This window comes from Molossus molossus, unplaced genomic scaffold, assembly GCF_014108415.1.
Source record: "Molossus molossus isolate mMolMol1 unplaced genomic scaffold, mMolMol1.p scaffold_m16_p_2, whole genome shotgun sequence".
NCBI lineage: Eukaryota > Metazoa > Chordata > Mammalia > Chiroptera > Molossidae > Molossus > Molossus molossus.
The window spans coordinates 1,438,691-1,464,230 of record NW_023425355.1 but is presented as its reverse complement, the minus strand read 5'-3'; the positions used below and the strand labels follow the sequence as shown (position 1 = coordinate 1,464,230).

General features: G+C 44.6%; 1 protein-coding gene across 1 annotated transcript; it reads left to right on the top strand.

Moving 5' to 3' along the window:
* The first annotated feature begins 10,642 nt into the window (after positions 1-10,642).
* On the top strand, positions 10,643-17,279 carry PIN4 (peptidylprolyl cis/trans isomerase, NIMA-interacting 4). The gene is made up of 4 exons (XM_036270860.1): positions 10,643-10,768; positions 13,917-13,990; positions 16,609-16,728; positions 17,086-17,279. The coding sequence occupies exons 1-4, from the start codon at positions 10,726-10,728 to the stop codon at positions 17,242-17,244; spliced, it is 396 nt and encodes a 131-aa protein (XP_036126753.1). The 5' UTR covers positions 10,643-10,725; the 3' UTR covers positions 17,245-17,279.
* Positions 17,280-25,540: the final 8,261 nt, after the last annotated feature.

Below are 25,540 nucleotides of genomic sequence, written 5' to 3'. Positions count from 1 at the left end.
CTGACGTGGTAAATGGGAACTGAGAAGGGGACTACTCTAGATGGGCTGAGCACAGAACGTTCCTGGGGGGGGGGGGGCTTTTGAGCTGAGACCCGAAGGAGCCTGAAAGGAGTCTTCTGGGCAGAGGGGCAGCAAATGTAAAGATCAAGAGGGCCCTGGCCGGTTTTCTCAGTGGTTAGAGCATCGGCCTATGGACCAATGAGTCGCGAGTTCGATTCCACACGCCTCAGTTGTGATTCGTCCCCAGCCCTGGTGGGGTCATGCGGACAGCAACCACTTGATATGTCCTTCTCACATCGATGTTTCTCTCTCTCTCTCTCTCTCTCTCCCACTCTATCTGAATAAAAATGGAAAAATATCCTCGGGTGAGGATTTAAAAAAAAAAAAGATCAAGAGGGAGCCCAACCAGTGTGGCTCAGTGGACTGAGCCTCGTCCCATGGACTAAAAGGTCACCAGTTTGATTCCTGGTCAGGGCACATACCTGGTTTGTGGACCCGATCCCCAGTGGGAGGCATTCAGGAGGTGGCCAATCGATGTTCTCTCTCATCGATGTTTCTGTCTCTCTCTCCCTTCCTGTCTCTCTATAAAATCAATAAAAAGGATATTTAGAAGAAAAAAAAAAACATCCAGAGGGAGAGAGTTTGTGGTTTTCAAGGAGTAGAATGAAGCCCAGCACACCTGGAGGCTAGTGAGGGAAGCAGAGGGACCGTGGTAAGGAGTTTAGGATCTGTACTAAGAGCAGAAGAAAGCCATCAGAGGGGCTGGCGGGGGCAGCACATGATTTGACTTTGTGAAAACGAGTCTGGCTGCTCTGTGGGGAGCAGATTGGAGTGAAGCAATAAGGAGATCACTGCTGGGAGCCAGGCAGAGCCCAGGGCTCGAGCTGGGGTGATGATGCAGAGACGGGCAGAAATGGAAGGATTTGGGTAATATTTTGAATATTGAGCCGAGTGGACTGGCTGGTGAGTTGGAGGTGGGTGACAAGCAAAAGGGAGGACTCAAGAACGACTCCTCAGCCAGGCCGGTGTGGCTCAGTGGTTGAGCATCGGTCAGATTCCCGGTCAGGGCACGTGCCCAGGTTGTGGGCCTGATCCCCAGTGGGGGGCATGCAGGAGGCAGCCAGTCCATGTTCTCTCTCATCGATGTTTCTATCTCTCTCTCCCTCTCTCTTCCTCTCTCTAAAATCAATAAAGAAAAAAAACCACTTTTTTAAAAGAATGACTCATCAGTTTGGGGTTTCAGCAGCTGCATGGAGGGTGGCGCCATTTATTAGGATGGTGAAGATTTGAAAAAGAGCAGGTTTGGAAGGGCAGAGGACTCAGTGGTTACGCTTTATATATATTAAATCTCAATTACCTGTCGGAGATGTAAGTGGTTATGACAGGTGGACTGCTGGATATACAGGCAGAGGTCGGAGCTTGAGAGAAATTTGGGAGTCCTTAGAACATCAACGGTTACAGCCTTGAGTTCACCTAGGCAGCAAAAGTAAAAAGAGGAGAAAGGATCCCTGTCCAGTTTGGCTGAGCGGTTGAGCATCAGCCTACGTACCAGACAGTCCCAGGTTCGGTTCCCACTAGGGGCACATACCCCCCCCCAAAAAAAAAAAAAAAAGGAGGAGAAAGGAGAGCTCAGGCCAAGCCCTGGGGCCATTCATTGCTTAGGTATCCAGTACAGCAGGAGCGACCAAGAAAGGAAATTGAGTTGTGAGCTGCCAAGAGAGGGGCTCAAAAGTACAGTTTTTCCAAGCCTTCTTGATCACAGAACCTTTTTTGTTTTAGGGCAGCTTGTGCTCAGGGAAAAAAAAAACACTCTGGGGAAATGCTGGTTCATGCTGCAGTTAGTGGAAAGGCAGGCTACAAAACGGCATGCAAATTATGACGGCGACCGTGTACAACCATGCACAGAACATGTCTGGCATGTGTGCTCAGTAAACATTTGGTGAATGAATTAATGAATAAAAAGTAACATATATATAGGGAATACCACCACAACACAACCACCACAAGGGAATAAACAAAATTGACAGTACTTGTCAGTAATGAAATATGATTAGAGAAAGTTTTTCCAAAATGTCTGCAGTGTTTTGGTGTCTATTTTTTTCTGATGGTGCTTTGCCGATTCCATGCATCCGTCTGTCGGTGCTGCATTCAGAGATACTGATCCGAGGCACCCTGCAGGAGTCCACTCTGCCTCGTCTCTCCTACTTGTTTGGAAATCCTTGACACCATTCCTGACCTGTTTAACCTTAATTCCATCAGTTGCATTAGCAAATATTTAGTGAATCATCTTCAGCCTAGAGAAATTATTAACATATGGTGCCTCTGTTCTCACATTGATCACAGTACACAGTACTCAAAATCTACTCCCCTTCTAGCCTCTTTCACTCGGTCTGCTCCTGAACTTTCATCCCTGTTTGTGTACACTTTCAGCTTCCAGCTGTGGCCCTAGCCCCGCCCCCCAAGTAGCCTAGTCATGTGTCTCACTAGGATAAATAAGCCCCAGCGGAAAATATCTGGAATAAAAGGTGACAGTGGAGTTTCCGCCACGGAGATGATCTCTCTGAGTCCCTGCATAAACTGTCTTTTATGGACATTTGTGTATTGTGTGTATGAGACTGTTGTTTCCCTTTGTTTTTGAATACCTCATAAAGGTTGTCATAGGTTTTACTACAGGAAAGCAACTTACCCTGTAAAACACACGTCATCCACCAGCAACTCATCTCACAGAGCCTTTATTTATTTTTAATCCTCACCCGAGGATATTTTTCTATTTATCTTCAGATAGAGTGGGAGGAAAAAAGGGAGAGAGAGAGAAACATTGATGTGAGAGAGACACGTCGACTGGTTGCCTCCTGCACAACCTGACCAGGGTCGGGGATGAACTGCAACTGAGGACTCATTTTGAACCCGTGACTCATTGGACAACAGGCCAACGCTCTACAGCTGAGCCAACCGGGCCAGGGCTCACAGAGCTTTTATTATGTTGATACATTTTCCCAAGAAAGAAAAAAATACTGGCTCATGCATACATAATAATTGTTTATGTTTGTTGAAAGCATACCATGTGTCAGGCATTGTTGTAAGTGCTTTATTCAAATTAATCCTTTTAATCCCCACAAGTGCCCTACAGGGAAGATACTAGTATTACCCTGTTTTACAGATAAGGCCCAGAAATGAAACTTGCCTGCAATGTTAGGTGACGAAACTGGGATTCATCCTCAGACAGTTGGACTCCAGTGCCACCCACACTAGACTCACTATAAACTTAACATATACAGGTACATCATATACCACTTTTTATATTGTTGTAAGTCAATTAAATTTATTTTTTTATCACCATTTATCCCCTCTGTGCCCTCTTTCACATCCACCCAACCCCTTCTCTCCAACAATCACTGCACTGTTGTCCATTTCCATGAACTCTCTTTCTTTTGCTCCATCTCTCCATTCCCCCCAACACTCCCCATCCCAAGTCGGTCAGCCTGCTCTCTATCTATGAGTCTGTCTCTATTTTGCTTGGTGGTTCAATTTGTTCATTAAATTCCAAATATGAATGAAATCATGTGGTATTTGTCTTTCTCTGACTGGCTTATTTCACTTAGCATGCCACTCTCCAGATCCATCCATGCTGTCACAAAGCACAAAATTGTCCTTTTTCACGGCCGAGTAGTATTGTGTAAATGTACCACAGCTTTTTATCCACTCATCTACTGATGGGCACTTGGGCTGCTTCCAAATCTTGGCTATTGTAAATAACGCTGCAGTGATCACAGGGGTACATATATTCTTTTGAATTAGTGTTTTGGGTTTCTTCAGATAAATTCCCAGGAGTGGAATTGCTGGGTGATAAGGCAGTTCCATTTTTCATTTTTTTGAGGTAACTCCATACTGCTTTGCACAGTGGCTGCACCAATCAATACTCATTTATATTTTTTAAATCCTTCACAAATTTAGGAATATCCCTGACTGGTGTGGCTCTGTTGGTTGGGCATTATCCTGTGCACTGAAAGGGTGCTGGTTCAATTCCTGGTCAGGGTACAAGCCCAGGTCGTGGGCTCCATCGTCCGTAGGGGGTGTGCAGGAGGCAGCAGATAGATTGTTCTGCTCTCACATCGGTGCTTCTCTCTCCCCCTCTCTCTCTCTAAAAAAAAAAAAAAAATCAATAAAAACATTTTTAAAAGAAATCTACAAAGAGAGGGAAACTTCCTCAAGTTCATAAAGAATATCTACAGAAACGCTACAACTAACATCATACTTAATGCTGAAAGACTGAATGTTTTCCTCCTCAAGACAGGGATATTTATTCTCACCGTTCTTATTCAACATAGTACTGGAAGTCCTAGCCACTGTGACAAGACAAGGAAATGATATAAAAGCCATACATATTGGAAATAAATAAACAAAATTATTTCTATTTGGAGATGACATGATGATTTATATAGACTATCACAAGAAATCTACACACAAAATAAACAACCTCCTAGAATTAATAAATGAGATCAGTGAGGTTTCAGGGTAAAATATCAACACACAAAACTCAATTTTATTTCTAAATATTAGCAATGAACATGTGAAAACCAAAATTAAAACTACAATATCACCCACAATCACTCAAATAAAATACACAGGTATAAATCAAAAAAAAAAAAAAAGATGTACAGGACTTGTATGCTGAAACTACAAAACACAAATGAAAGAAATCAAAGATCTAACCACATGGGGAGACATACTATGTTCGTGAATTGGAGGAGTCAACAAAGTAATGATATCAATTCTCCTCAAAATGTTTTATAGGTTTAACACCATTCCTATAAAATTTCAGCAACATTTTTTGTAGATACAGACAAGATTATTCTCAAATGTGTATAGGAAGGTAAAAAGAACTAGAATAGCTAAAACATTTTTTTAAGTGGAAAAAGAATCACTGTACCCAATTTTAAAACTTAGTATGTAGTTATAATAATCAAGACCATATGACATTGTGTGATATTGGTAGAGAGATAGACACACAGATCAATGGAACAGAACATCGAATCCAAAACAGACCCACACAAGTACAGCCAACTGACTTTTAACAAAAGTGGAAAAGCAACTTAATGAAGGATAGCTTTCAACAAATGATGTTGGAGCAATTGGAATTTTATAGGCAAAAAAAAAAAAAATGACCTTCCATCTAAACCTCACACCTTATGCAAAAACTAACTCAAATGGATTACAAATTTAAGGATAAAACATAAAACTTTTAGGATAAAATCTTTGCAATATAGGACTTTAAAATTTCTTACTTATTGCCCTGGCCGGTTTTCTCAGTGGTTAGAGCATGGGCCCATGGACCAATGAGTCTCGGGTTCAATTCCAGTCAAGGGTACATACCTCAGTTGCAGTTCATCTCCGGCTGTGGTCGGGTCATGTGGGAGGCAACCAGTCAATGTTTCTCTCCCTCCCTCTCTATCTGATGATAAACAGAAAAATATCCTCAGGTGAAGATAAAAAAAAAAAAATGTTCTTAGCTATGTCACCATAAGCATGATCCATTTAAAAAAATTAAGGGCTTTTGCTTTGCAAAAAAAAAAAAAACCTCTTTTTTTTTTTTGCAAAAAAAAAGAGGATGAAAAGACAAGCTTAGGGACAGGGAAAAAATATTTGCAAACCATGTATCTGACAAAGTATTTATAGCTGGAATATATAAGGAGCTTTTGAAAGTCAACAGTTAAAAAAATCCAATCAGAAACTGGGCAAAAGATATGACATTTATTTCACTGAAGAGGATATACAGAGAACAAATTAACACATGAAAAGATGTTCAACATCATTAGCCATTAGAGAAATGCAAATTAAAAATCACAATGACATATCAGTACACATCTATCTAAACGGCTGAAAATAAAACGTCATGACACAAAACGCTGTTGATTAGATGGAGAAACTGGATCACCCCTCCATTGCTGGTTGGAATGTGAAATGGTACAGGCACTCTGGAAGAGTATGGCATTTTCTTACAAAATTAAACATGTAATTTACTATACAATTACATTCTTGGAAATAATCCTAGAGAAATAAAAACTTGTATTCACACAAAAACCTGTACACAATGTTTACAGCCACTTTATTTGTCATAGTCCAAAACTGAAAACAATTCAAATGTTTTTCAATGAGTTAAACAAACTGTGGTGCATCTGAGGCACAGGTTACTACTCAAAATCATACAAATGTTAGAGATAAGCCTAGGGTGCTTTGGGAGTGCAGAGGAATACCTAGCCGAGCCGGAGAGAATGCAGAAGAGAGGGTCAGGGAAGGCTTCCAGGAGGAAGTAGCACCTGAGCTTAGTCTTGAAAAGTAAGAGTTACCTAAACCAAAAAGGGGGTAAGAGCCCGGCCAGTGTGGCTCAGTGGACTGAGCGAAGCCCCATGGCCTGAGAGGTCCCGGTTCGATTCCCCATCAGAGCACATGCCCGGGTTGCAGGCTTGATCCCCAGTAGGGGGTGTGCAGGAAGCAGCCGATCAGTTTCCCTTTCACATAGATGTTTCTATCTCTCTTCATTCCTCTCTGTCTCTCTCTCTAAAAAGTCAATAAAAACATATTTTTAAAAGTGGGATAGAGAGCATTTCAGATAGAACAGCATGTGCAAAGGCATGAAGTCTGAAGGGAACACTACACATTTGAGGGCCTGTAAACGGTAACTGGACATGATTGGAGCCCACTGGGGACTAGCAAGAGATGAGCCTGCAGATGTCAGCGGAATAGCCCTAGGACCTCCAGGCAAAGGAGTCTCTCAACATTAGGTAGCCACTGAAAGGTCTTAATTGGGGAAGTAAGTGTCAGATCTGTGTTTCTGAGAGCTCTCTGTCAGACACTGGGGAAGGTAGCTTGGGAGGTGGTAAGGATGACTGAGAGACCAATGTGGAGGCAGTTCCACTGTTCCAAAACACTGTTCCAGGTTGTGGCAGCGAAGAAGAGGATGGAGAATGAGCACAAGAGATGTTTGGTGAATCCTAGTAAACTGTTCGCTGTTCACTGTAAAATGACGAGGGGCAGGGAGGGGAGAAGAGTTGTTTAGGAGGCAGAATCCATGGGACATGGAGATCAGTTTCTGAAGGTGAGGACGCAGAAGACCTCTTTCCCATGTCCCCTTCTGCCTTGGTAACAATGCTGTGCCCTCCATCCCCCACCCACTCCATGTTCCTTCTCCTTGCCTTAGTGCTTCTGAGCTTGGGAGGTCTGGCACAGGAGGCAGAGGTGATCACCTTCCAGATTACTCAGAACCAACACACTGATGCATAAACCAGAGGAGCATTTATTTCTGTCCCATGGTGGCGGCATAATTTGGCCTTGGCATCTCTTGAGCAGAGTGTCCCCTTGTGAGGCTTAAGGTCCCTGGGAAGCTTACTTGGAGAACATTCACTCAGAACAAAGGGAACTGGGTGTTCTTGGATTTCATTTAGGAGATGGCAAAGCACATCATCATGCAGAGGGTACCAGCTTGGGAGTCACACAGACCTGAGTCCAGAGATCAACCCAGCCACAGTTCTAGGATGTGAAACCTTAAAGACATTTCTTGACTTCTCTGAGCTTGTTTTCAGCTCCAAAATGGCAGTGGTGATTCTGTGCAATAAAACTAGTGAAAACTACAACGCTCATGAAGGGAAAACTCCAGGCTCATGCTACAGATGCCTTTGGAGTTGGTTGTTTTCCATTGTCTCAAATGAACACTGCCTTTGACAAAACCCGCCTCACTAGATACTGGAATATTAGTGCCCTCCAGAAACTGTAGCTCTTTTGCTTAGAGAACGCTGTATAAACATAGATAGAATCTTCTCTGAAGCTCTTTCTTAAAACTAGTTGTTCAAACCTTTATTATCTCATGCCAGGCATGTTACAACAGCATGAAGAGGGACAGAAAGTTCTTCAGCCACTGATAGCTCAGGAGACAACATCTACCCCATCAGCAATATACCCGCATCCATTTGCCATAATGGGTGTTTACTTTTGCAGGGAGGGCTGATCTTCATCTACTGTGTACTGATTTTTCCTGGTTTCGATTTCCAAAGGTGACCTTTTTCTACCGTGGTCCCCAGAGTCTGGGGCCCAGAGCTCCACATGCGTTGACCACCTCTGAATGGCATCAACTAGATCTCTGTTTTCTTGCCTCAAGCTCCTCTTTCAGAATAAGCTCTGCTGGGATCTCCAATGGTAGAGAAACTGCAGCCTTTTGGTTGTGGAGCAGAGTGGGCAGGACAGTGAGTCTGGGTCAAGGTTTTTGAACCTCTGTCCTGGGAAGAGGGCTGCCAGCTCCCCTTCCTGCTTTTCCTTGTCCAAGAAATGCATGGAAGAATCGGTCTGAGGAGATAATTAATAGAAAATACAACTGGCAGCCATTCCTGGCTCTGACTCGTGCACACTCCTGCAGTCGTTACCATGGTTTCAAGGCTGAAGTTTTCTCCTCTCTGCCCCCCTGCCTGTTCTGTTCATTCGTCACTCGGCTCCACAGACTCCTCCACAGTCGGCCTCCAGATTGGTTCAGACTTAACCCTGTATAGAAGCTAGCTTTTTTGTATTTTTTTTTTACATATAGCATTTATTGCCCTTTTTCTTGGGGAAGGAAAAAAAAACATGCCAATTGATATAAACATAATATAAACAGAAAAAATTGAAAAATAACTGTAGACTCATATTCCAGAACTAACACTTAAGATTTTATCATATTCCCCTCCCCACCTTTTTATGACGCATGCTACATAGTTGAGATGGAACATGATTTTGTATCTGTCTTTGAAGTGCCTTTAACCCTGAAGCCCCCAGCAGACTTCTGTCTATCCCTTTCTCCTTTAGTTAAGGACCTTTAGGCACTGCTTTGGGCGAATTCAGCCACTTGCATAGGCTTGCTTATTGTAGCATCTGCGGGAATGCAGTTCTCACAATGTCCCATGCACTAGGCATTTGCCAAGCACAGTAGCCATTGAACACTGGCTCTTCACGGGGATCTGAACCCTGCTTCGTTCCCACTCCAAGAATGCCAAGGTGGCAGGAAAGGCTGTTCCCTATGAAATAAAGGTGCCTCCTGGGCCTTCTGGCTGGGGGTGAGCAGATGAATGTGAGGCCACACTGTCATTGTCAAAGTCCACCCCACACCTCCCAACTGGACTTGGCAAGTCAGTACACAGGGCCTGCGGGATCCTTCTCAGGAGGGGAATACTGATCCCTTCTACACTGGGTGTGCTCCCCACAGTTGATCACTCCTAATCTGAAACAAGGTGTGCCCAAGATGTGCCATGTCCAGAAACCACAGCAGCACAGCATGAGAAGGCTGCTTTTTATGTATGAGTTGGAGGTGGGCATAGTCTCAGAAATACCTGATCCGTGGGTCTGAGCACAAAGCATCCTGAGTCCAACAAGGCTGTCTCCAAAAGCTAATCTCTGAGCTGCACCACCTATAGGTTCTGGCTGGCAGCGGGAGCTGGTACAGCTATCTTGTGGAGTGGAGGAAAAGCCCTGACCTTGTGTATAAATTAGGGGAAGGGGGTTGTGGGAAAGGGGATAAAGTCTGGGGACACAAATTCAAAACTCATTTATCTTAAACTAGTACTCTTAAGCTAATTCTCTAAGTAGGTATTATTAATATGAACTCCATTTTACAGAGGATGAAACTGAGCCAGAAAGGTGAGGTAACTTCGAGGTCACAGAGCTAGTAGCCAGATGGTGGAGCAGGGATTTGAAGCAAGAATCTATGCTTTTAACTACTACATTATGCCGCACCATTATAGTAATTTAGGAAAATACACACACATACACAACAACCCATGCTAGCACCACTGGTCACATTTTGCTGGGAAGTCTTCCTGTCCTTTAATGTATATATTATATAGTACACTATGTGTGTATATATACACATATACACACACAGACACACACACATATATACATACATATACTTTAAAAAGTGTGTGGTGTGTGTGTGTGTACTTTTTTTTTTAAAAAAAAGGAGTATTCTACAGCTTGGTCTACAATCTCCCTAAGGCCATTTCCCATGTCTGCACTGTAAATGGCAAATATCCTTTTTTGTGGTTGGAACATTACTTAGTGAAGCAATATCCTACCGAGGGACATTTAGACTGCTTCCACTCCTCCATGACAGAGTTCTGCAAGAGGCAGAGGGGTGACAGCCTGTTTTGGAAACTACCTTTTGACCCAATCAGCTACAGCAGCAAAATGAAATTGCGACCTGCAGACCGCAAGGGAGGACGGACTCGCGTGTAAGAGGGGGCAGGAGGGGCAGCAGCCGCCGAGGCTTCTCCTGCTCTCCCTTTGTCTGGAGGCCACGCGGGATTGGCTGGGGCCGGCGCCAAAGGACCGCAGACCGCCGCGGCTTCCACTACGCACGCGCGGAGAGGGTGTGGGCGGTGTGGGGGGGAGCTGGGGAACAGGGAGCAAGCGCACAGGAGGGCGTGTGAAAAAAGGAACAGGAAGCGCAGGGGCGGGGTTTCCTGCCTCGCTCTCCCTTTGGCCCGCCCCCCGGCCCAAGCTCCTTATTGGTCAGGCATCTTCAGCCCCATTGGTCCGAGAGCCAAGGGACTCGGTCTGCCCCGAGATATGCCTGCTTCCAGAGCCACAGCAGAAACGTTCAGTGGCGATGCCGGTTCAGGCATCTGTTTGGGACAGGCCCTTGGGGCCTGAAGGGGCTTTGCACGGCCACCGACGCAGTGGAGAGTTCAACGTCAAGTTTCCTAGATGCCTCCCAAAGGAAAAGGCGGTTCTGGAAAAGGGGGGAAAGGTAGAGCGGCCGGAGCAACCCGGGAGAATGGGGTCGGATGAGAAGCGACAGGAGGGAGCTGAGCGGCGACCTCCGGGGTCCGGGACAGGGGCAGCGGGTGGTCAGTGACTGACCCGGAAGTGATTATAAACCATCGGTGTGGACTTCTCGGAAAAGCTTTCATTTGAAAAGCGTGGGAATTAGATAGCAGATAGCAGAGGAGAAAGGACTAGGAGGAAGTTTTGTTTGCAGAAAACTTGGTAGTGAGGCTGACGTGAAGGATCCAGTGGAGTTAGAGGGGTAAAGGTACCGAGGAGTTAGCTTTAGGGTAAAATGAGGTCCAGGACTGGAGCAGTTGGGCTTTGAAGAGGAGAAGGAACACCTGATGCTTGAGGTCACAAGGAAAGCGATGGGGATGGGTGTGGTTGTCAAAATTGGGGTCCAGAGGTGGGGAAGGGGTGGAGCTTGTAGGAGGTCATACCTTGGGGGGGGAGGTACGTGCCCTTAGCGGGAACCGAACCCGGGAGTCCCTGGTCCGCAGCCCTATGCTCCATCCGCTGAGCCGAACCGGCCAGGGCTGTAGGAGGTCATACTTAATGGCCTCAATTTCTTAGTAAACTGGAAGGCAAGGGTAATTTTTAAGACTGATGGGCAGGGACTGAGTAGGCATCTCGAGAGTGGTAAAGGTTTGGAATAGTCCCAGAAGGTGATGGGAGAGGTAATGAAACATACAAGGATTGCTCTGAGGGCTGAGAGCCTAAGACTGAAGGCCATGAATTTGTAGAGGGCACATTCTGCACAGTCATGATTTACCTAGTACGGAGCAACTGGCGCAATATAGGATTGAAAAGAGATGTAGCCTTCAGCCGAGGTTGAGGTTTTGTTGGACAATGATAATAGAAGGATAGCAGCACAGGGGAATTAAGGGTGGGATCAAGTTCAGATGATCGAGTATGGGGTCCAGACTGGGAAGGGAAGAAGTCTAATAGTGCAGGGGAACATAGCTGGATAAAGGGGCTGAAGGTGGGGTTGGTTTCTGTGAAGACAAAGAGCCAGAGTGTGGCAGTGAGGCCCGAGAAAGCTAAAATAACTGGAAGTTGTAACCACAGACTGAACTACTAGTTCTGAGTGGCACAGTTTAATCCTGTGCCTCTGGAAGCAGGTGGCCTGTAGTAGAAGACATGCGCATTTGGGAAGGAGGTTCAGAAGTGTGAGGTCAGGTTGTTGGATGATTCTGGAGTGTAGATGGTGAGGTCGTCTAAAATGATGGCAGGAGTGACAGTGGAAAGGAAGCCTGAAGATGACAGCATCCAACTGGGGAGCAGAAAGGATAACTGGGAGGCATCATTGTTCAACAGTGAATATACAGCAAACCCACTTAAGAGTTTGATGTCATAAAACTCCTTTGGCAGTAATATGTGCTTAGGCATTTGGTGGTCAGTACAGTATTTTGGATGTTCGGTTTAGTTGCAGTTTTTTGAACTGTTGTGTCTCAGGCACTGTGCTATATATTGGAGATACGAGCAAGATGGAGTCTCCTGATTAAAACTTTTCAGCGCCTCCCTGTTACTTCTATGATAAATTCCAAGTTCCTTAATGGGGCCCACAGACCTCATGCCCTAACCCTCAGCCACCTCCCCTGGGCTCATCTTATAGCACTCCTACCTCAGATTTGGCGTTATCCATAGTTTCCAACATACCATGCTGTTCTTCCACTCTGGAGTGTCCCCACGCCCTCGTTCTTTCTTCATGTGGGCAGTGCCTATACATCCAGAAAACCTTCCCTGACTGGCTAAAATGTCCCTCTGTGCTTCCACAGCGCCCTGTCCATAGAACATAGATCATTCTCCTGAAGTAATCTGCTTACACATCTGAGAGCAAATGAGCTCCCTGAAGGGAGGTACCATGGCTTGTTCATCTTTGTAGTCCCAGTGCCTGGGACTTAGTCCTTACTTAGGAAATGTTTATTGAACTGAACATTTAACCCAGCAGTAGTTCTTAGGGACATCAGTCTCTAACAGTAAGTATGCCACCAATGACACAGAAGTTGACCTTGTAGTAAAATGTAAGTTTCTGCTTGCGGTTGTTAATCTCAATACCAATAACTTTTCTTTTCTTTTTTAATTTTTTTTTTTTTTAATCCTCACTCGAGGACATTTTTCCATTTTTTGTACAGACAGAGTGGGAGGGAGAGAGAGAGGAAGAGAGAGAGAGAGAAACATCAACATGAAAGGGACACATCGAGTGGCTGCCACCCGCACAACCAACCAGGGCCGGGGACAAACTGCAACCGAGGTACTGCCCTTAGCGGGAACCGAACCCGGGTCTCTCCGGACCGCAGGTGGATGCTCTAACCGCTGAGCAAAACCGGCCAGGGCACCAATAACTTTTCTTAGGAAGCTATCCATAGGCAATGTGGTAGACTCTGGGAATTTGGACATAAATGTACTTTGTAGCCAAATGTGGATGGTGGGAAATTTGATCATTATTTAAAATATATTCTTGGAGATTTGACAGATTGGAATTGTGAGTACTCAAATATATAGTTGCAATGCTTATTAAAAATCTTACAAGAAAAAAATAAAAATCTTATAAGAACCCTGGCCGGTTTACTTCAGTGGTTAGAGCATCAGCCCTTGGACTGAAGGGACGTGGGTTTGATTCTGGTCAAGGGCACGTACCTGCAGGTTGGATCCCCAGTGCCAGTTGGGGTCATGTGGAAGGCAACCGATTGGTGTGTCTCTCTCACACTGATGTTTTTCTCGCGCTCTGTCTCCCTCCCTTCCCTCTCTCTAAAAATCAATGGAAAAATATCCTCAGGTGACGATTAACAAAAACAGAACAGTCTTACAAGAGCCCAGAGGTTTGCACTGAGAAGGCAGGATTTCAAACTAGGTCAAGAGGATCTGAACCAGGCTCTGGCACTCTCATTCACACATTAGCACACTCGCCTGTGGGTCTGTTTTTCAGCGAAGGGTTTATGTAGGGCACACATTTCCTGTTTTAAGAGGGGTGAGTCACAGATTCATTTAGCTTGTAGTAAAGTGTCTGGCAGAGTTCCCTTTTGAAGCTTGGTACCGTGACAGAAGTAGCAACTCCTGTTGTGTTGGACCTTTCTGTAAATATCAAGGTGCAGTTTAAATGAGTACCTGTCATCTCTTCTCTAAAGGGGGAGCAGCGTCTGGGAGTGACAGTTCTGACAAGAAGTCTCAGGGTCCCAAAGGTGGTGGCAATGCAGTAAAGGTGAGTTACTGGCTCCTTTTTTTTTTTCATGTTAAAATAAATAACATGTACCTGTGTTATTTTGGTGCACATAAAAGGAAAAGACAGTTGCCCTGGCCAGTTTGGCTAAGCAGTTAGAACATCAGCCGGAGGACCAAAGATTCACAGGTTTGATTCCCAGTCAAGGGCACGTACTTTGGTTGCAGGTTTGATCCCTGGCCCTGGTCAGGGTCTTGTGGGAGGCAGCCAATCGATGTGTCTTTCTCACATCGATGTTTCTCTCTCTCTCTCTCCCTCCCTTCCACTCTATCTGAAAAATTAATGGAAAAATATCCTTGGGTGTGAATTTTTTTTAAAAAGCAAAAGAAAAAGACAGTTTGCCTAATTCATTCTGAGAGACTAGCCTAACACTGATATAAAATCAAGATAACACAAAATTGGAAAACAGACCAATCTCACTTATGAAAAGTAATTCCTTTTCTATATTTTTCAGCTGCTTTCTCAGACATCCAGAATTTCTTTTTTTTTCTTTTTTTATCCTCACCCGAGGACATTTTTCCATTTTTTGTTCAGGTACAGTGGGAGGGAGAGAGAGGAACAGAGAGAGAGAGAAACATCGATGTGAAGGGACACATCGAGTGGCTGCCACCCACACGACCAACCAGGGCCGGGGACAAACCGCAACTAAGGTATGTGCCCTTAGCGGGAACCAAACCCGGGTCTCTCCAGACCGCAGGCCGACGCTCTAACCGCTGAGCCAAACCGGCCAGGGCAGACATCCAGAATTTCTTCAGACTTTAGTATTGTGTCTTAAATGTATTAAGTTAGATCATACTAGTAGGTGAATGAATTATTTCTTAGGATAAAATATCTTATAAAAACTGGTGAGTTCCAAGCCAGGGCCCTATCAGAAATGTAGGGGTGGAAGACAATCACAAATAATTACCTGAAGGGCTTGCCCACGTCCCAGAGGGATGTTTGCCCTGGGAAAATATAATCTGCAAACAAAACTGGACCAATTGGTGCTATATAACGGCATTGTCCATGTTTCAGTCAGGATATTCATTCAATAAGGATTTAGTGACATCTGCCCTGTGCCAACCAGTGTACTAAGTTCTGAGTATTAAAAAACAAACTGCCCGCCCTGGCTGGTTTGACTCAGCAGTTAGAGCGTCAGCCTGCGGTCCAGAGAGACCTGGGTTCGGTTCCCGCTAAGGGCATGTACCTTAGTTGCGGTTTGTCCCCGGCCCTGGTTGGTCGTGTGGGTGGCAGCCACTCGATGTGTCCCTTTCACGTCGATGTTTCTCTCTTTCTCTGCCTCTTGCTCTATCTGAATGAAAAATGGAAAACTGTCCTCGGGTGAGGATTAAAAAAAATAATAATAATAATAATAAAACAAACTGCCCAGCCCTGGCTGATTTGGCTCAGCGGTTAGAACATCAGCCTGCGATCCAGAGAGACCCGGGTACGGTTCCTGCTAAGGGCACATAGCTAAGGGCACGTACCTCGGTTGCAATTTATCCCCAGACCTGGTTGGGTCGTGTGGGTGGCAACCACTCGATGTGTCCCTTTCATGTCGATATTTCTTTCTCTCCCCCCCTCCCACTCTATCTGAAAAAAATATGGAAAAATGTCCTCAGGTGAGGATAAAAAAAAAAAAAAAAAAAAAAAACTGCCCAGCCAGTATGGTTGAGCATCGACCCATGCACCATGAAGTCGCTGGTTCAATTCCTGGTCAGGGCACATGCCCAGGTGATGGGCCCAATTCCCATTGGGGGCATGTAGGAGGCGGCCAATCAATGTTTTCTCTCACTGATATTTCTGTCTCTCTCTCTCCCTTCCCCTCTCCCTAAAATCAACCAATAAATTTAAAAAATTAAAAAAAAAAAAAAGCCTAGCCAGTATGGCTCAGTGGTTGAGCATCGACCCATGCACCAAGAGGTCGCTGGTTCAATTCCCAGTTAGGATACTTGCCCAGGTTGTGGGTTTGATCCCAGGTAGGGGGCATGCGGGAGGCATGTATCTCACATTGATGTTTCTCTGTCTCTCTCCCTTCCTCTCTCTAAAATCAATTTTTTAAAAAGTATGTCCTAGTGGGTTTTTTCCATATCGCCCCCACCTTGAGGAAATAATGGCCCTCGTTGAATGCTAGCTGCACTACTCTCTGGAGCGCAGGCCGACGCTCTAACCGCTGAGCCAAACCGGCCAGGGCAGCTGCACTACTCTCTGTCCTCACAACCCTGTGAGGACACACAGGTACAGTTACTATGTCAGTGCACAAACGGGGAACACACTTAGAGGTTTGAAAACATGCTTAAGCCCATACAGCAGAGTTGGGATTTGACTCCAGGACCCCAAATCTCAGTCATTATCATGTTTCCTCTTCCTGTTACCATTGGAGTACATGGTAAAAGACGGGAGCTTCCCACAGCCAGGCGCCTGTTTTCCATGGAAATTGGGGTCCTGAGATACTGCCTTGATAGGCAAAATGGGTCTGTGGTCAGACTTCCAGGATTTGGCATTGCCACGAGTCAGGGTGGTTTTTCCCTAGTGAGGATAACCCAGACCTGACTGCTGCACTGTGAGGAAAGGAATCATCTGCATCTCCAGGTTTACGTGAACATCCTTTTTCCTTGTAGGTCAGACACATTTTGTGTGAAAAACACGGAAAAATCATGGAAGCCTTGGAAAAGCTAAAGTCTGGAATGCGATTCAATGAAGTGGCCACACAATATAGTGAAGATAAAGCCAGGCAAGGGGTATGGTGCTCTTACCGTTTCCAACGACCTGTCCCCAGCAGCAGGGAGTATTGCTGTGTTCTGCCATTAATTTTAGCCATGTGTTAGTGTAAAGATCTTAAAAACAGAAGTGTCCAACTTGTGAACAGTTGAATATGGGTCACCTATGTCTGAACCTCGATGTGCCCAAACTTGCACAGCTAACAGATACCCAGCAGCCCTTGAGTCTCACGTGGTCAGTGCAGGGTTGGGCCTCTTCCAGCCGTTGGGCCTTCACAGCCCACATGAGTAAACCTGGAAAGCTCAGCATTCAAGCTCGGGTAGAACCGTTCCCTCCTCAGGGCCGCTTGACATCACATATCTTTTGGGTTTTTTCAGGGCGACTTGGGTTGGATGACCAGAGGGTCCATGGTGGGACCATTTCAAGAAGCAGCATTTGCTTTGCCTGTAAGTGGGCTGGACAAGCCTGTGTTTACAGACCCTCCAGTTAAGACCAAATTTGGATATCATATTATTATGGTCGAAGGCAGAAAATAAAATTGTATGGAACACTGAATTTGTTTTATACATTCTGTTTATCTCTTTAAAAGGTGTTAAGTAATGCTTGTATTTTATGAACTCTGTCGTTACGGGTTTGTAAATGCAAAATCACTGTCAGAGGGGCGGGGGAGCAGGGACTGGCTGAAAGAAGGTGAAGGGATTAGCCACAAAACATACGTGCTTAACCCCTGGACACGGACAACAGTGTGGTGTGGGCCAGAGGGAAGGAGGCCAGGGGCTGGGTGGAGGGGGGCAAAGTGGGGGGAAATGGGGACATCTGTAATAGCATCCACAATAAAAATAAAGGAAAAAATCAGGCGGGTAAAGGCTAGTGTGCACTGCAGTAGGTCTTCAGTTGGTGGTTCTCAAAGATAAGTCAAGCAGACTCCTTTTACTGTTGTTCCTTTTCCTCCCAGAACTAAAGTATCTGATTCTCAGTAAATCCCATAAGTTAATTTACAAACCATCTCTAGGGGAGCCAAGTATCAGCTCATACTATTCACACATTGAACTGGGCATCAAAGAGACAGATTAGCATATGAAAACCATAAAATAAGGTTGTAGGCAATAGTTTTATAAGTTAGCCAACTTTGAACAGCCAGGACAATTACTATTAGCTCCGTTGTCTTAACATAGTACGTGGCACATAATGGCCATTCAACATTAAGTGCTTTCTTTTTATTTTTTATTTATTTATTTTTGGTACGTGCCCCTAGCGGGAACTGAACCCAGGTCTCTCTGGTCTGCAGGCTGACGCTCCAACCGCTGAGCCAAACCGGCCAGGGCTAGTGCTTTCTTTTTAAATAAACGTTTATGGGGGGAAAAGCACTCAGTTCTTCCATCAGTTTGTATTGCCTGCGCAGCCATTCACCAAGTGTTGGTTAAAGGGAGAAAGGTCAGCATAAAACACTCCTTCATCTTCAAATGTATAGTTCATGTTACCACAAAGGATATTATGAATCCTGTACTTCTTAAAAAATAAAACTTTGCCAATACAACTATGTGATTCTTTTTTTTTAACTTCTCTTTATTGTTGAATGTATTACAGATGTTCCTCATTTTCCCCCATTGACCCCCTCCTCCCCACTCCCGCCCCCTCCCACCTTTTCCCACACTATTGTCTGTGTCCATTGGTTATGCATATAAGTTCTTTGGTTTATTTCTTCCCACCCCCCAACCCCTTTCCCTTTGAGGTTTGTCAGTCTAGCAATCACTTGTACTTCTTAATCCCTTCACCTTTTTCACCGATTTCCCCAACTATGTGATTCTTGACACTCATTTGACATGCCAACATCATGCCACTTCACCTACAGACCTAGCTTCCCATTTGAGACGGTTCTGTGCACACCACGGGTTATGCCTCCTTTTCTCCCACTGAGCAGACGAAAGGCTTTTCTGTCGCCCACAAAGAGGGAAGTTGGAGTGCTAGAAAGGTGGGCTGGAAAAAGCAAACTCTTCTGGGGCGTGGCGAGAGCAGCTATAGCTGGCTTGTGAGGAGGGAGGGTAGGAATGGCCCTGACGCCAGGCAAACCTTCGGGAAGTTAGCTTTTGACTGGCAACCAGGGTTCTGAAGAAGTTAAGGATTTATACACATGGCATATGCATTCGATTCTGCTTTGAAACTGCATCTTTTTAAGTTAGTGCTTAAAGAGTAAACCTCGTGGAAAACAAAGTCATTCATAGTAAAATGGTTGCAAATTAAAACCAAGATGAGATCCCACCTTTTACCTAGGAGACTGGCAAAGTTCAAAATGTTTAACATTGTTGGTGAGGATATGGGCAAACATATTCATTCATTAATGGTGGGAATGTATATTGTTATAACCTCTATGGAGAACAACTTGGCAGTACCTATCAAAATTATAACTATACCCTTTGACCCAGCAACTCCATTTCTTAGAATTTATCCTATGGGTGTAATCACATGTATAAAAGGTACAAGGATATTCATTACAGTGTCATTTGGAAACAAACTGTCCATCAAAAGAAGATGATAAATTATAGTATATCCACAATAGAGTATTGCGCAACTATGTTAAATTAAAAACTAAGGTGCAAACTGTGTATATAGTATACTACCATTCGGGTAAAAAGATGAAACCTATATACTTGTGCTTATACACACACAGACTGTCCCTGGGCATGGCAATCCAGAACTGGCAGAGGGCAGGTGAGGGACTTTTTACCTCATGTCCTTAATCATGGGTCTTTTTTTTTTTTTTTTTTTTTTATGAATTTTTATTTATTTTTTTGTTACAGATATTTTACCTTTTTACCCCATTGGCACCCCCCACCCCACCCCCCCCTCCACCCTGTCCCCGGCTTAGTTGTCCATGTCCATTGGTCATGCATACATGCATATAAGTTCTGTGGTTTATCTCTCCCCACCCCCCACCCCCCACCCCCTCTTCTGAGGGATGTCAGTCTGTGCCCTACTTCCATGTGTCTGGGTCTACTGTATTCCTCAGACTGTTATGTTCATTATATTCCATATATAAGTGAGATCATGTGGTATTTGTCTTTTTCTGCTTGGCTTCTTTCACTTAGGATAATACTTTCCAGGTCCCTCCATGTCGTCTCAAAGGATAAGAGATCTTTCTTTCTTACCGCTGCATAGTACTCCATTGTGTATATGTACCACCGCTTTTTTATCCATTCGTCTACTGGTGGACACTTGGGCTGCTTCCAGATCTTAGCTATTGTAAATAGTGCTGCTATGAACATGGGGGTACATATATTCTTTCTGATTGGTGTTTCAGGCTTCTTAGGGTATATTCCTAGAAGTGGGATCACTGGGTCAAATGGCAGTTCAATTTTTAATTTTTTGAGGTAACACCATAGTGTTTTCCATAGCGGCTGCCCCAGTCTGCATTCCCACCAGCAGTGTCCTAGAGTCCCCTTTTCTCCACACCCTCACCAGCACTTGTTGTTTGATGATTTGTTGATGGCGGCCATTCTGACAGGTGTGAGGTGGTACCTCATTGTTGTTTTAATTTGCATCTTTCTGATGATTAGTGATGTTGAGCATTTCTTCATATGTCTTTTGGCCATTTGTATGTCCTGTTTGGAGAGGTGTCTATTCAAATCATGGGTCTTAATGTGTTTTGTGCCAGGGAGCCCTTTGGCAGTTTGCCCTTCCATAGGGTTCCCTTCTCAGAATGATTTTAAATAAAGTAAAATACTTAAGATTACAAATGACACCAATTATACTGAAATAATAAAAAGTTTAAAAACTGTGTGTGTGTGTGTGTGTGTGTGTGTGTGTGTGTGTGTGTATCTTCATTAATATATTCAGTAATGTCCAGTGGTAGGTCTAAAAACGACCATGATGTGTAGTTATGACTCCCGGAGGTATTTTGAGATAGCTGCAATAACTATGAAATCTGAGTGATGTCTATTGATGACAAAGTCACAGGTACCTCTGATACTTCCGCAGTTTGTTGCCTACATTTAGACATCTGAATTCTATCCATGAACTGCCATTGTAAAACCCCCGCCTTAGGTACAGTTTGAATAATGTGTGCATGTATTTCCCCCTAAATTATCATAATACACATTCAAACAAAAACCATTTTGTATTTTCAGTGAGAAAGTGATGCACCGCTGAATAACAGGGACACATTCTGAGAAATGGGTAGTTTGGCAGTTTCATCGTATGAACTTCACAGAGTGCTTGCTCTTGCACACCTAGGTGGTCTAGCCTACTACATGCCTAGTATGGTCCAGCCTATTGCTCCTAGGCTACAAACCAGCACAGCCTATTACTGTACTGAGTACTGTAGGCAACACATGGTAAATATCTGTGTTTCTAAAGATAGAGAAGGGTCCAGCCAGTGTGGCTCAGTGGTTGAGTGTTGACCCATGCACCAAGAGGTCACCGGTTCGATTCCCGGTCAGGACACATGCCCAGGTTGTGGGCCCAAACCCCAGTGGGGGGCATGCAGGAGGCGGCCAATCGATGTTCTCTCTCATTGATGTTTCTCTCTCCGTCTCCCTTCCTCTCTCTCTAAAATCAATAAAGTAAAAAAAAATTTAAATAACAAAAAAATAAAGATAGAGAAGGTACTTTAAAATACAGTATAAAAGATATAAAACGGTAAATGTGTACGGGGCACTTAGCGTGAATGGAGCTACAGGACTGGAGGTTGCTCTGGGCGAGCCAGGGAGTGAGAGGTGAGTGAGTGTGAATCTGGAACATTGCACTACTGTAGACTCACAGACACTGTACACTTAGGGTTCACTAAATTAATAAAACGAGATTAAATCAAGCACAAGAGAAAATGATGCAATTAAGAGATGTGGTGAACACGAGAGGTTCAAGGCTGCTGCCAACATAACAACATACTGTTTCACAGCAAACTTTATAAGTAGGAAAAGTGCACTCTAAAATCATGGTAAACAGCCCTGGCCGGTTTGGCTCAGCGGTTAGAGCATCGGCCTGCAGATCAGAGAGTCCCGGGTTTGGTTCCCGTTAAGGGCACGTACCTCAGTTGCAGTTTGTCCCTGGCCCCGGTTCGGGTCGCGTGGGTGGCAGCCAGTCAATGTGTCTCTCTCACATCGATGTTTCTCTCTCTCTCTCCCTCCTTCTTTCCCTCCTGCTCTATCTGAAGATAAATGCAAAAATGTCCTTGGGTGAGGATTTAAAAAATAAAATAATGGTAACAGTAAATACATTAACCAGGAACAGTCGCATATTATTATCAAGGATTATGTACCATTCACAGTTGTATGCGCCACACATTTGTATAGAACTGGCAGCACTGTAGGCTTCTTTACGCCAGCATCACCACAAACACGTGAGGAATGTTTTAGGCTACACGTGACTAGGCAATAGGAATTGTTCAGTTCCATTATAATCTTATGGTAACATGTCATACATGTAGTCCGTCATTGACTGAAACATGCGGTGCATGACGTTATACCTAGGACTTACACCTCACTGTTCAAATGCATTCAGATCCCTAAAGCCTCCTGGCAGGCAAATAAATTGTGTAGGAGAGGGCTCTCTTTTTTTTTTTTTTTTCATTTATCTTTAGATAGAGCGGGAGGGAGAGAGGGGGAAAGAGAGACAGAGACACATCAATATGAGAGAGACACATCGAGTGGTCGCCACCCACACGACCCCAACCAGGGCTGGGGACAAACTGCAACCGAGGTACATGCCCTTAGCGGGAACCGAACCCAGGACTCTGGTCTGCGGGCTGATGCTCTAACCGCTGAGCCAAACCGGCCAGGGTGAGAAGGCCCCCCCCTTTTTTTTAAACATCAGGGAAAAGGAATTAACAAAACAAGACATAGTCCCCATAGGGAAAAGGTGAGCTGGACGCAGATGCAGAGTATGAATTGCTGAATCACCGTGTTACCAAGATTTTTTAAATGATATATATTTGATCACGTTACCCTCCTTAAAATATTAGTAATAATTTACTTTGGTAAGAGCAAATTTTTGTACTCTCAATAAATAATCTATTATTTAAATTTCAGCTCATCTCTTTTGTAAAAAATGTTTTTATTTTTAGACAGGACGGGAGAAACATCCATCAGCTGCCTCCCGTACATATCGGGGATGGGGCCTGAAGCCTGGACAAGTGCCCTGACCAGGAATTGAACCTTTTGGTGCACAGGATGACGCTCAACCAACTGAGCCACGCTGGCCAGGGCTCAGCTCATCTCTTTCAAACTTCTACCTGTATATTAATATACATCGTATGTGAGGACAGTAGTGTGTGAATTGTTAGAGAAAACCACAGGCCCCAAATGGCATCACTTGTGCTAAAGCCCGTGATACCAAACCTAGACTTAATACCTGACCTAACTGCAGTTTTGACCTTCACCAGAAATGTAACCTTTATCAACAGGACTGGAATTTTGTGGTCAACATCAATGAGATCATCTATCACAAGGGCCCTCTCCAACCCCCAAAGGAAGAAGAGACAATTTGCCTTCTGTTTCCCCCCAAAAAGGATGATGTCCTGATCTAAAAATCCTGTTTTTCCTTTGCTAGTTCCCCTGCCCCACCCTTCTTCCTATAAAAATCTTCCCTGAGTACCCTACTTGCTGGATGGCATGCTGTTCAAGTCATGAATCACTTGAAAAAGCAAATTAGATCTTCAAATTTACTGGGTTGAATTTTATTTTTTAACAGTATATACATATAATTTAAGTAACTTTTGTGTGTGACATAAAAAAATAAGTGGTCATTGCCCTGGCTGGTTTGGCTCAGTGGGTACAGCGTCAGCCTTCGAACCAAAGAGTCTCGGGTTCGATTCTGGTCAAGGGCACATACTTTGGCTGCGGTTCGAACCCCAGCCCTGTTGGGGTTGTGTGGGAGGCAACCAGTCGATGTGTCTCTCTCGCATAGATGTTTCTCTCTCTCTCTCCCTCCCTGCCACTCTATCTAAAAATCAGTGGAAACGTATCCTCAGGTGAGGATTAAAAAAAAAAAAGAAGTAGGCCCTGGCTAATTTGGCTCAGCGGTTAGAGCTGTTAGAGCGGTTAGAGCGTCGGCCTATGGTCCAGAGAGACCCGGGCTCGGTTCCCCCTAAGGGCACGTACCTGGGCTGCAGTTTGTCCCCGGCCCTGGATGGATCGTGCGGGTGGCAACCGCTTGATGTGTTGATGTTTCTCTCTCTCTTCCTCTCTCTCCCTCCCACTCTATATAAACAGAAAAAAAAAAAAAAGGAAAAATGTTCTCTGGTGAGGATTAAAAAAAAAAAATTTTTTTTTAAAGTGGTCTTTGTCCCTGGTTCCTGGCACACAGCTCCTAAACCCTTGCAGTTTAGATTGCCTTTGGTATGCTAATGAGATGACTGGTGGGAAGCGGGGTCCTAAACAGCTTCAGATAAGGACTGGTCAGTAAAAGGACAAAATCAGAGGGTTGAAAGTTTTAGCCCCTTCTCCTGGCCTCTGGGATGGGGAGAGGGGCTAGATTGAGTTAATCACCAATGGCCAATGATGTAATGAAGCTTCCATAAACAATCCCAAAGCTTGGGGTTTGTGAGCATATCAAGGTGTTTAGGAGCACGGCAGTGCCCAGAGAACGTGGACACTTCAACCACCCACCCCAGCCCCCATACCTTGCCCCCAGTCACCTCTTCCATTTGGCTGTTCTGGAGTTGTATTCTTCATAAAAACGAGTAATAATAAATAAACTGTTTTCCTGGGTTCTGTGAGCTGTTCTTGCAAATTAATGAACCTGAAGGGGCAGTCACGGGAACCCTCAGTTTGTAGTCGAGTTGGACAGAAGTGTGGATAATGTGAAGACCCAACACTAGCAACTGGCATCAGAAGTCAGGGTAGTTTCATGGGAATGCGCCCTTTTCCCTGTGGAGTCTGACCCGAACCCCAGGTAGAGTCAGAAATGAGTTGAATGGCTGGACACCCCACTGGTGTCTGTGGAGAACTGCTTGGTGTGAAAACTCCCACACATTTATTTGGTGTCAGAAGTGAGTGAAACAGCTCGCATATTATAGTGGCTGCAATATATAGTATATCTTTTCTTTTTTTATTTTGTTTTCTTTATTGATTTGAGAGAGATAGGAACATTGATGAGAGAGAACATCGATTGGCCACCTCCTGCATGCCCCGCACTAGGGATTGGGTCCACAACCTGGGCATGTGCCCTGACCGGGAATCGAACTGGTGACCTCTTGGTGCATGGGTCAATGCTCAACCACTGAGCCACACCGGCCGGGCTATAGTATATCTTTTCACTAGGTAACAGTTAAAAGTCCATTTCACCCCTTACGGTGTGATCTTGGGGAAGTCACAGCCTTGCTGAGTCTTAGTTTCCTTGACTGAAAAAATGGAATGCCGCCCTCAACCTCAAAGATGACGGTAAACATAAAACAAGAAACCTATGTAGAGTGTACCCAATACGCAGTAGGTACTTGATAAATGCTAGCGACCAAGTGCAGAGTGTGCTATACTTTGCTCCTGTAAAGGAACCAAACTCCCTTTCAGTCTACACCCCAAAGATGCAATGTGCTCGCATGTGTCAGAGCTCAGTTGGTGGTGAGGAAAGAATGGCCAAATGGTCGGCAAAGTGACTCTAGGGGAGGGTGCCAGTGATAGAGAAGCCCAGCGCCCAGCCTTCGGCTTCAGTAAGCTGAGCGCATACAGCAGCAGGCTTTAGATGCGGAACACTAATGCCAACCTCCCGCCTGCACTAAGGAGTTAGTGTTTGCATTGCCCAGTCATCTCAGTGAAAGAAAGTGAATAGAAAACACTTCAGAAGAGTAACTTTAATAACCTTATCTGTATTATGATATACAAAAGTGATCAGAATAAACTT